Raw genomic sequence first — 12,056 nt, forward strand, 5'->3', positions numbered from 1 at the left:
TGGCTCGTCTTCTGCCAGAACCGCGCCGTTCCAGCCACGAGTGGCCAAATGCTGCCAGGCTCTTACATTCCAGTCCCATTCAGTCATGTGTCGCTGTGCTGGTCTTAGGTCCCAGCTGATGAGAACAGGGCTGGTTTTGTTCAGAAGCAGCGCCTCTCTTGTCCGGAGGCTGGATCTGGTATTGCAGCATTCAGTGGAATAGGATTGAGCTGCAATGCCAGACCTAGCCCACAGACAAGAGAGGATGCTATATAATTTAATAATAAATAACTTTATGTCATTTGCCTGGAAACTTTGAGATGAAGCGATATATCGATGATTTGTTTTGATAAAACTTTATTGCTAATACTGATTGACACAGAAGAATGTGGCCTGAGAAGCCTTCATGTATAGTACAGATAATATTGCATTGTTCTGGACACACGCCTGTAGCAGATTCCTGCTCTCTTCACAGGTCCATCTTGTGCACCTCCCTGCCCCGAGACAAAAAGCAACGGAGTGGAAACATCTCAGCCATGTGCACAGCAATGCGACACACCCGTCATGTTGCGGCGCCGCAGATTATAACCTGTGGTGCACTAACATTGGAGGAATACAACGATACAATGAGAGCTCACACGCACACTACACAACGTGTATACAGCACGGCTGCAGAGGAATGGCTGCTGTCCCCCGCAGTGCGGAGCAGGTCCAGCATGAAGCTCAGCAGCAGTCACTCCGGACAGACAGGTTGTTAGGGATGAAATACCCAACGGCTGCTGTCAATGAGGAAGTCAAGAAACGTCCATAGCGAGGAGTCTGGCTCAATAATATGTAGGGCTTCAGGTCAGCTCTGAAATGGCAGGAGTTAAAGGGGTTTTCCAGTTCTGTTTATTACAAAACAAACAAACTGCTGTACCTCCCCCAGCCTGAGTCTCCACCACTGCACCTGGTGACGTCAATGAGTGAGCCAAGTGGGCGAGACCTAAACTCAGGCAGAGCCAATGAGCTCCGTTATGTCACTGTGACATCAGCGCTGCAGCCAAACAGGCCGGAGCAGTGGTGGAGACTCTGGGACTTACCCACCCTCCCCAGGTCCACTACTAGCTGTTGTCTGCCTAGAGCAGTGCGTTTATGGAACCTGTAAAACCCCTAAAAAAATACTGTACACAAATAGAAAACAGGGTCCAGAGCCAACGCCGGGCGCGGTACTGCTGTATTCACCCAAGTTGGGATATGCTGCAATACCACAAACACAATGGGGGCGCTGTATTTAAAAGGCAAACCAAACCCTGTTTTCCAATTCCAGTCAAACTTTGCTCCCTCCCTGTATCTTATTTCCTAGCATGAAATATTTACCAGAAGTTGTACAGAATCAGAATAAGAGGTAATTTTTTCCCCGAAACAGCGCCACTCTTGTGCATAGGCGGTGTCTGGAATTGCACGTTCATCCATGTGTAAGTTACAATACTGGACAGAAGCCCTAAATGGGAGCAGTGCTGTGTTTTAGGATTCTGGAAAGTCCCTTGAAGTCATGTTCACATTGTGCTTTAAATGTAGCCACGCCGGACTTGGAAATCAGAGACCAGAAATGGGGAACCAAAGTGTGCTGAGCCTGGTCCTGAGCCCAGGGCGGACAGGTGGTGACCCTGCAGCACCTACAAGTCCGAGAGGTTGTGCTTTGGAAGAATACAATCAGCCACTGAAGTGCCCACATGTGGGGCGTCTTCAGCTACTCAGGTAGTTTTCTTTATCACTCGTACTGCCATTGAGGAAAACCTGAAATAGCAAAAAAAGAAAAAGCGAGTAAGTGAGTAATTCAGCCATGGTCAGCGGTGAGGTTTGTGCCGCCGGCCCCTCTGGAGCTCTGTGATGGAGAACATACAAGTCAATAAAGTGTAAAAAAAAAAGTGAAGGACCACAACGAGAGTGGCTCTATAGGAATCCTGTGGAGTGGGATACACTGATAATAAGGGGTTACTCAGCAGGAAAATCTCCCCCTCCCCGCAAGGCTCGTGCTTGTGGCATTAGGTGCCCACAATGGTTTGGCACCCACTATGTAACATGTATGAGGGGGTTTATTAGCTCTGATGGCAGATGTTGGAGGGTTAAGAAGGATGGGGCATGCTGGATTTCAATATGCCGAATCCTCTGCCCTCATGCGACACTGGCCACCAACAATGTTATCTAGCAATGCGTTACTCCTCTCTACCCTCAGAAAAAAAAATGCAGGAATACCAAACTGCTCATGTACAGTGGGGAAAATTAGTATTTGATGCACTGCCGATTTTGCACGTATTCCCACCTACAGAGAATGGAGAGGTCTGTAATTTTTATAGTAGGTATACTTCACCTGTGAGAGACAGAATCTAAAAATAAAATCCAGAAAATCACATTGTATGATTTTTACATAATTAATTTGCATTTTATTGCATGAAATAAGTATTTGATCACCGACCAACCAGCAAGAATTCTGGCTCTCACAGACCTGTAAGTTTTTTAGAAGCCTCCTACTCTGCACTCATTACCTGTGTTAATTGCACCTGTTTGAACTCATTACCTGTGTAAAAGACACCTGTCCATACAATCAATCACACTCCAACCTCTCCACCATGGCCAAGACCAAAGATCTGTCTAAGGACACCAGGGACAAAATTGTAGACCTACACAAGGATGGAATGGGCTACAGGACAATAGGCAAGCAGCTTGGTGAGAAGCCACAACTGTTGGTACAATTATTAGACAATGGAAGAAACACAAAATATCTGTCAATCTTCCTCGGTCTGATGCTCCATGATCTCGCCTCGTGGGATAAGGATGATTCTGACAAAGGTCAGGAATCAGCTCAGAACTACACGAGAGGACCTGGTCAATGACCTGAATAGAGCAGAGTCCACAGTCTCTGTTAGTAACACACTACGCCATCATGGATTAAAATCCTGCAGGGCACGCAAGGTTCCCCTGCTCACACCAGCACATGTCCAGGCTCATTTGAAGTTCGCCAATAACCATCTCAATGATCCAGAGGAGGCATGGGAGAAGATCATGTGGTCAGATGAGACCAAAATAGAACATTTTGTTGTTATCTCCACTCGTGTTTAGATGAAGCATGAAGCATGGTGGGGAAACATATTTTGGGGATGCTTTTCTGCAAAGGGGACAGGACGACTGCACCGTATTGATGAGAGGATTCATGGGGTCATGCATTGTGAGATTTTGGCCAACAACCTCCTTCCCTCAGTAAGAGCGTTGAAGATGGGTCGTGGCTGGTCTTCCAGCATGGCAATGACCTGAAACACACAGCCAGGACAACTAAGGAGTGGCTCCGTAAGAAGCATTTTAAGGTCCTGGAGTGGCCTAGCCAGTCTCCAGTCCTAAACCCAATATAAGATCTTTGGAGGGAGCTGAAACTCAAAGTTGCCCAGCATCAGCCTCGAAATCTGAAAGCTCTGGAGAAGATCTGTATGGAGGAGTGGGCCAAAATCCCTGCAGTTGTGTGTGCAAACTTGGTCAAGAACGACAGGAATCGTCTGACCTCTGTAATTGCAAACAAAGGTTTATGTACTTAATATTAAAGTATTTGGTACAAAAGAAAAGCAAAAAACTTATTTCATGCAATAAAATGCAAATTAATTATATAAAAATCATACAATGTGATTTTCTGGATTTTTTTTTTAGATTATGTCTCTCACAGTTGAAGTGTACCTACTATAAAAATTACAGGCCTCTCCATTCTTTGTAGGTGGGAAAACTTGCAAAATAGTCGGTGTATGAAATACCGTAATTATTTTCACCACTGTACGTGTATGGATGTAATGTGAGAACCTGATGAGTGGAGATAAGCAGCTCGGTTCCTATGTGGCAATGCTTACCACTCCCCGCAGTGGTCTACAGTTTTTTTTTCCTTTGGTGCTAACCAACGATTACATGTAGTGTAGATTTCTTTCAGTGTTTATTAAGAGGTTCTTCAGCAGCTGAGGAAAGACAATAAATGTAATGTAGAAAACCCAAACCTCTCACCTGTCCTCTTTTTTGATGAAAAAACTCCAAGATCTCCTCATTCCCCACAGCTTCTGCCTGGAAGTAAATGTACAGATGAGAGCGGCGGTCACACAGCACGGACACCACATTATTATGTTCTACTTAGTTTTTGTGACCCCAATGTGAGATCCGCTGCATTTTACAGGAACGGCATCGTACAGGAGATTTTAAAGGGAACCTGTCACCCCCAAAATAGTATATGAGCTGCGGCCACCGGCATCAGGGGCTTATCTACAGCATTCTGGAATGCTGTAGATAAGCCCCCGATGTAACCTGAAAGATGAGAAAAAGAGGTTATATTATACTCACCCAGGGGCGGTCCCGGTTCGGTCCGATCCGATGGGCGTCGCGGTCCGGGGCCTCCTATCTTCATGCGATGACGTCATCTTCTTGTCTTCACGCTGCGGCTCTGATGCAGGCGTACTTTGTCTGCCCTGTTGAGGGCAAAGTACTGCAGTGCACAGGCGCCGGGAAAGGTCAGAGAGGCCCAGCACCTGCGCAGTGCAGTACTTTGCTCTGCCCTCAACAGGGAAGACAAAGTACACCTGCGCCGGAGCCGCGGCAAGAAGACATGAGGATGTCATCTGATGAAGATAGGAGGCCTCGGACCGGACCGCTACGCCCATCGGATCGGACCGAACCGGACTGCCCCTGGGTGAGTGTAATATAACCTTTATTTCTCATCTTTCAGGTTACATCGGGGGGTGATCTACAGCATTCCAGAATGCTGTAGATAAGCCCCTGATGCCGGTGGCCGCAGCTCATATACGATTTTGGGGGTGACAGACTCCCTTTAAGGAATCCCGCAGCCTATATGGACTATTGCTGCCGCCTGGAGGTCCGCAGCCCTTTAGTATCTGCTGCGGATGTCACCGCAGATTTCAGCCTCTACAATACGAAGGGTGAGTATTATGTGATACGTCTACTGCAGAAATTCCTGCAATTCTGGGCAAAACCGCAGATCTCCTGACCCAAACTAAACAGCGTCACATGTGATTGAGGTTGAAACCAGCAGTCAGGCCAGGAGACTATAAAATATGGCTGTCAATCTAGCCTACGGTGCAATACCAGACAACGCCCATGGATAAGAGCGGCGCTGTGCAGCAGTTCTGCCAGACAAGGCTTTCTGGGCGACATATTTGCACATCTTAGCGCTGATAGAGGCTGCAGTGTTAGTTTCTTTGTACATTATGCAGTCACAGCCGCTCGAGCCTGTTCACACTTGCTTTATTCTGCTTGCACGTACTGGTCAGTTTTCTGTGGACTTACAACTTGATACGCGGTCTGCCCATCATAACCGGCTTGGTCCATGTCAACTCCGGCCAGCTCCCAGGCGGTTAACCCATCGACGTCACCACTGGCGGCCAGGCTGGAGAACCAAATGGAAAGGGGTAGTGTCACATCATCATGTCGATCAAGCAGAGGGTAAATATCAGGTTTTAGCTTAAACTTTTACCAAGTCACTTTTTTTTTTTTAAAGTTTTTAATTCACCCAATAGTTGTGGAAAAACCGCACCGAGGGGGACGGATGGGCTGTGATGTACGGGAAAATGTTTTCTCTAAAAGGGTTGAACCTCATAAGACGCTTGGGCTGAATCTACTTTCCAGCCATAAATGATACATTGTATCATGTAGAAGTTACTGCTGTCCTTATACTTAGGTCTCTCGAAACTACAACTCCCAACATGTCCTGACAGAGCAGCACCTTCCAACCTGTCACAATTCTACAACCTGTCTCCTCCACCTTGAAGAAGTGGTTTTGTAGAACGTGTGCCAAGATCGGGAGCTTACTACAAACTTCTCCCAGTATTTCAGATGTAGCTTGCCATTAGACCCCGTGTCCCACCGACAACACTTCCTGCTCTGCTGCTTAGAGGCACAGATACAGACATGGCGGCGGTATCAGATTTTTGTTTTCCATTAAAGTAGCTTTAGAAAAATAAAACAAAACTGGATCTGTTAGAACCAAAGCAATTCCTGATACAGGCTTTAGTTTTAGTTTTTTTCTCCCAATTTGTGAAGGTTCCGTTTTTTGTTAGCGGTGTTTCTGAATGGCCCAGATAATAGATGACAGCAGATAACCAACTGTGGTCCATTTCTCATTGACATCAATGTAAAAAAAATTACATACAAAAAGATGGCCAAACCCACCACTGTGTAAGGGGCCCCCAGACAGACGTTGGGGAAAGAAGGATATTGCGGTGGGTTCCATTTTAGCGATCAATCCTTTTGTGCTCTGTGAAATGATAATGGCTCTCTGAGACCACCGGAGCTCACAACAGGAGCTGTCTCTATGGGGGAGTCGGGGAAGATAGGGACCAAATGATCTAATTTATATGGGGCCTTTATTACTGGATTCACTCATTTCAATGTTGGACACAAGAAGTGAAGACCTCTTTACTTGTGTATTAGGGGACGTACCGCTGTATTCCTCCTTAGCAATAATGGCGCCTGCATTAGCCACCCATGGTTGGCAGAGATTGGGAGACATTGCCCCTTGATATGTTTGTGTACACAGCTCCTTTGCAGAATTAGGACTTCAGGGCTTGTTTGTAGCCTGCTAACCATCATTCTGCAGCCATGTTCCCCTACAATACTAGCCCCCACATCTGACGGCTGCACACCATGGAGGGCGGGTGGCCGAACGCTTATTCCGCCGACAACTCCCCCATACACATTTTGGTGGGACTTAACCCTCATCAGCAGACTCGTGCATCGACCCTTAGGGTAATCGGGTGCCCCCAATACTAAACCACACTTGTCCCAAGGTTGTGTCTGGTCTTACAGCTCAGATTGACTAAAGTTATGGGGCAGGGCTGCAGACACATGGAAGAAAGCTTCTTTCCATTCTGTAGGATCCCTTTAAGACCGGTTACATCATTACAGATGATGCTCCAAAGCTTTATTCTCATGTAAAATAGTAACTTTATAAATGTCTTTATGTTGTGAACCTCCCCTCTAAGGACAGTATACACTTCTATTGTGTCATGTGATCTGCTGGCCGGACTCGCACCACACATACCGCGCTTCTGTGAATACATTCCCTCCGTGCCAGGACATCAGACTGAGTAAACCAGTTCCTCAGGATGAGCGGCGTGTAGTGTGTGTACAGGAATGCCATGTGCGAGCCTCTCCCCGCATACAGCGCTTCCTGAGTGGCCCGGCCTGCACCGTATCCTCCACATCGCCAGCCCTCCGAGGGATCAATGCACTCGCCAATTACAACAACCCGGGCAGTGATTGCAAGTAGCGCCCCAGGGCCGTCAGGTCTCCGAAATCTCCAAAAGTGACTGCAAGTTCAGACATGAGCAGGGATTGAGCCAATGTCCTATTCTAGTCAACAGGAGTGTATGCCGTTATCAGGCAAACAGCAGGGGCTGCCACGTCCGGGTGAGAAGATGGCCCCAGAACCATCTTGGCCAATACTGCAACCTTGAACATCGCCGATCCTTGTGTCTCTGACAGCTGCGTGATGTTATAACATTACAAAGCTACTTTTCCTACTTCAAACCTACCGACGATGTATTAGGGAGCAGTAATGTTCCGGGGTAGGGACCACCCACTGCGGAGAGGAGGTGGGTCACTATTGTCCATAGATGACCCTTTTCTTCTGACTATTAGAAAATACTTATAACAGTCATCATAAAAATACGATCCAGCATTGTTATCCATGTTGTGACGCCCCTCTTATCATTTGCTAATCAGACATGTCTGGAGAGGTGACGTAGCCCCCATAGAGGCTCTTCCCGCCTTGGCGTGTATGTAATGGCCTAGTATGCTTGGTCATACAGCACTTCTCTTTACCTGCAGAGTTCGGTGCCGCTGTGCTCCAGCTCCTCCCAGGAAAGGTGCGCGCCCGTCTGACGTAGCAGCTTGATCACCTCAACTTGTCTAGAAAATAAAAATAAATCCATTACTCCACAGCTGATTATTGCACACAATGGACACCATAGGCTCGTGTAAAAGGGTCAATAAGAGAGCGCCGATCGGTGGTTAGATTGTCCGCCTGTGGGTGTCTGGTGCAGAGGTGGGAGGAGGCCAGTTTTAGGTCCCTATTCTATTCGCCCAATAATGGACAATAAATACGGCAAACTACAGTGCTTCCATGTCTCAGCAGACCAGGCAGAGGGTCTCGTGTATGGTATTTACTCCACGTGTTCAAGAACAGACCATCGAGCTTAATAGAACTATTCACACATCCAATTTTTGTTTTTCAGGGTAGTCCGTGAAGTTCACCTCGGGAGGTGAGGGGGACGGTGATGTCCTGTCTACAGCTATCTGCCGGCAGATGGACGTCCCCAGGACCGCTCACTGGATCTCTTAGACATTGCAGAAGAGGACGTCGCCTGAGGACATCTGCAAATACCAGCGCCATGTGTGAATAAGCCCCTGCTCCTCTACAATGTACTTCTATGGCGTCCAGCAGAGTTATGGCTCTGCACTATGTGCTGCACATGTGGATATTCGGGCTTTGTTTTACCCACTTGTGTTTGCATCGGAGACATTAGAGTTGTATTTTGCATGTGTCAGTGTGCACGGCCCCTATTCGTACAACTCTTATGGTGTTTTTTAGTCACTTTTTTTTTTTTATATGTTGTGATATTCAATGACCTTTTTTGTGCCAGCGAAATGGTGCACGTTATTCAAAATGTCAAAATACATTGCTCCATTTCCTGGTGTTCATACAATGACGGCAGCAGAGGGGATATGGAAGACATTTGCAACAAATTTTAGCAACTTTTTGAAAAAAGAATCAAGTGAAAACATCTGGAAACCCTAAATTACAGCAACAAAAAGTTTTGAAGGCATAAAATAGACTTCAGAAATGGTGCAAAAGGAAAGATGAATTTGGGTCAAAACACCAAAAACTTGTCAATAATGAATGAATGGGGCTCTTGGTGTTTTTACTCATCGGTCGCACGTTATTACTACTCGACTTTGTAGCATGTCTCGGCCATATACACTTCTGATACCCAGTCACTCCACTATTTTTCCTATTAAATTCCTTGTGGAAACTGCAAAATAAATAAATAATGGATTTGTATTCTCTTTCCCCTAAGGTGGAATGGCCCCCCACATGTTGGCGCTCATAGATCTATTCACATTTGGGGTCCCCTACAGGTTGCAAGTCCTGGGAGGAAAGAAAACAAGCAGTGCCTGCATGATATAATCCCGGCCCGACAAGCCCGTGCAGGAGCGCCCCGCGCTGCGATCCTGTCCCAACATCTCCTCCAGGAATACGTAATGACAGCGGCGTTGTATGGTATCCTGCCTCAGAACAGGGCTGGTACTGATAACTTTCATGCAGAGATCTTCCAGAAGGACCCGAGGCGCTGGCCGGGTGTGGCACCACAGGACGACTTTCTCACATTAGTAAAGTTCAACTCTTACACAGAAAAATCAACTTTAACCTTTTTTGTTTCCAATGCAAAAAAAACTGAACGCGCAGAAGTGACCAGAGGGCACAGGCATATGTAACAAGTTACACAAATATTATTTAGTATTTGGTAGGGTCACCGAAAAAAAAAAAAAAGTTGATGAGAGGGCGACCTGCTGTGGGGACCCCAGAAATCAGGAGTATCCCTGCAGCAAGTGTGCAGCGCCTCCACAGGGACAGTGAAGCATTACATTGTACCCTCGGATTCTCTAATATTTCGGAGGGTTGGCGTCTCCTGTCCAGGGCAATCATCTATTAGCCAGAATGGAGATTGGTTCTCTCTTATCTTGGAGGACTCGGCCTGTCCATACATTATACAGAAAATATATCGAGTGCAGTAGGCGATGTGTAATACTTCACCTCCCCTGTGGTGGCGCTGCAAGAAAAGTGAACACTTGCTGCTGCATTCCTGATCACTTAGGCTAGTTTCACACTAGCGTCGGGAACAACCCGTCGCTGTGCGTCGGGCCGCCGTTCCCGACGCTAGCGTGGTCTCCGCCGCACAACGGGGGCAGCGGATGCATTTTTCCCACGCATCCGCTGCCCCATTGTGATGTGCGGGGAAGTGCGGGGAGGTGGGGGCGGAGTTCCGGCCGCGCATGCGCGGTCGGAAAAAGCGGACCGTCGGGAGCAAAAAACGTTACATGTAACGTTTTTTTCTCCCGACGGTCCGCTACCACACGCCCAAGCGTCGCAAAACGGACGCGACGTTTTGCAATGCGTCGCAAATGCGTCGCTAATGTTAGTCTATGACGAAAAAACGTATCCAGCAAGAACTTTTGCTGGATGCGTATTTTCGGCAAAACGACGCATTTGCGACGTATTGCAGTTAACGCTAGTGTGAAAGTAGCCTTAGGGTGTCAGAAGCAATAGCTCCTATAATCCACTTATCTTCTACCCAAAAGTTTATGTACTTTACAGTACTTACTGGGTATTCACACAACCAAAACCACGGGGCCAATGGCTGCACGATTTTTAAGGTAAGATCTCCCACAGAATCGTGCGGCCATGGTCCACCAGATCGGGCGTGCTTTTTTTCATCATGTGTTAGCTGCAAAGTGAAATCTCAGCCTTAGTTTGATCCATTCTATATTTTATGTGTAGGAGAAGAAGAATCGTGCCCAGAATAGTCTTCTGGTCTAACAAGAGCCTCCATGGGGTAAGTAAGCCAAGGATTGCTACAGAAGGCATCTCGTGTGTCGACAGCGGCTACATTACTAAGGTGGTTCCACCTTTAAGCATCTTTTGCCCGTACATGTCTACATGACGAGCTTACAGAATAAACTTTATTCAGATTCTGGGGACAATTATAAAAGATGAGTGTTTGTATCTGTGAATAATGAATGCACAGTGAGTAGTAGGGCCGGGTCCAGACAGCCGACCAAATGAGCAGTGCAGTTACGGCTGCAAATTATAAGGCAGAAGAATGCATGCAGCCAAAGTGGCCTGTGGGCACTAGTGCCTAGGTCAACGTTGGTCAGGGTGCACTCACTGCACCCACGGACAGTGTACAGACCCAAAATAGGGCCTCACGTGTATAGTGGTCTGGGTGAGGTCACTATTCATTAGCCAAGTGAGCACCTCACCTCTGGCAGCCCCCATACTGACGGGAACGGGTGGCATTTTTTGATACGGTTGGCACTTTGTGTCTCTACCAATTGAATTAGAAAAGCGATAAATTCATATTTTTGCTTTTAGGTACTCAAAAGGCTGGACGCTCTTTCAGCTGGAGCTGATAACCTTCCCACTAGGCCGGTGACTACCCCTGTAGTGGTTTGATGACAGCTGGAGATTGTGGACCTACGCCATTACTTTTAACAAGTACTAACAGTGCAATAATTAAAGGGCCTCTCTACACATCAGCCCTGTTGACTAACATGTGTGAGAGCAGAAATAGAACTATTAGTAGAGTTGGGATTTACATAAGCGGACAATTACCTGAACTTCACGGCGTTCATCAATGGCGTGTCTCCATAACGGTCCTTGGCGTAAACCGTAGCGCCATTATTGAGCAGATATTGGACCACCTGGTAGTGCCCCTCACAGCAAGCCACATGTAATGGAGTACGACCATCATAGTCTTCACTGCTTAAATTGGCCCCCTGGAAAATAAAAATAAGCAGAAAATGTCTGTCCAATTATGGATCCACAGAAGAGAAGAGAAAACGTCCTCTATGGCAGAAATATGCCTCAACTGGCTCTGAAATGACAGCGATCCCCATCATGATGACAGACCATACTGCTGTCAGGCCTGTAATGAACCCTCCCGACATATAAGCTGACAGAAGTATTAGTACCATGTCCCGAATTGCTTCTAGGGCATTAATGTCTCCAGTCTTAGCGGCTGCGCAGGCCAGGGCCGGGGTGAGCGCGTCTCTGACTGCCTCCAATTCCTGCAACAGAGAAAAAGTGATAGTCAGCGGCACCCAGACACATGTGACATCATACAATACATACAAGTATGCTAGAAGCACAAAACCAATGGTCGTCCATACAATTATTGCCTCCTAAATACAATTATTTAGCATTGGGAATACTTTTGGGGAGAAGTTAAATGTTTTTAGTGATGTGTCCCATTACCCTAGAGTTGCTGGTGAGA

At 46.9% G+C, this 12,056-nt stretch overlaps 1 protein-coding gene across 1 annotated transcript in view; it reads right to left on the reverse strand.

The window, feature by feature from the left end:
• Positions 1-319: 319 nt before the first annotated feature.
• Positions 320-12,056, reverse strand: part of ASPG (asparaginase) — a 45,826-nt gene continuing 34,089 nt past the window's right edge. The window contains exons 11-16 of the mRNA XM_077266602.1: positions 11,755-11,850; positions 11,396-11,559; positions 7,825-7,911; positions 5,290-5,389; positions 4,000-4,056; positions 320-1,758 (exon numbers count right to left, since the gene is read on the reverse strand). Of these exons, the coding sequence (XP_077122717.1) occupies positions 1,708-1,758; positions 4,000-4,056; positions 5,290-5,389; positions 7,825-7,911; positions 11,396-11,559; positions 11,755-11,850 (555 nt within the window). The 3' untranslated portion in view covers positions 320-1,707. The remainder of the gene's footprint in view (positions 1,759-3,999; positions 4,057-5,289; positions 5,390-7,824; positions 7,912-11,395; positions 11,560-11,754; positions 11,851-12,056) is intronic.

This window comes from Ranitomeya variabilis, chromosome 1, assembly GCF_051348905.1.
Source record: "Ranitomeya variabilis isolate aRanVar5 chromosome 1, aRanVar5.hap1, whole genome shotgun sequence".
Lineage (NCBI taxonomy): Eukaryota > Metazoa > Chordata > Amphibia > Anura > Dendrobatidae > Ranitomeya > Ranitomeya variabilis.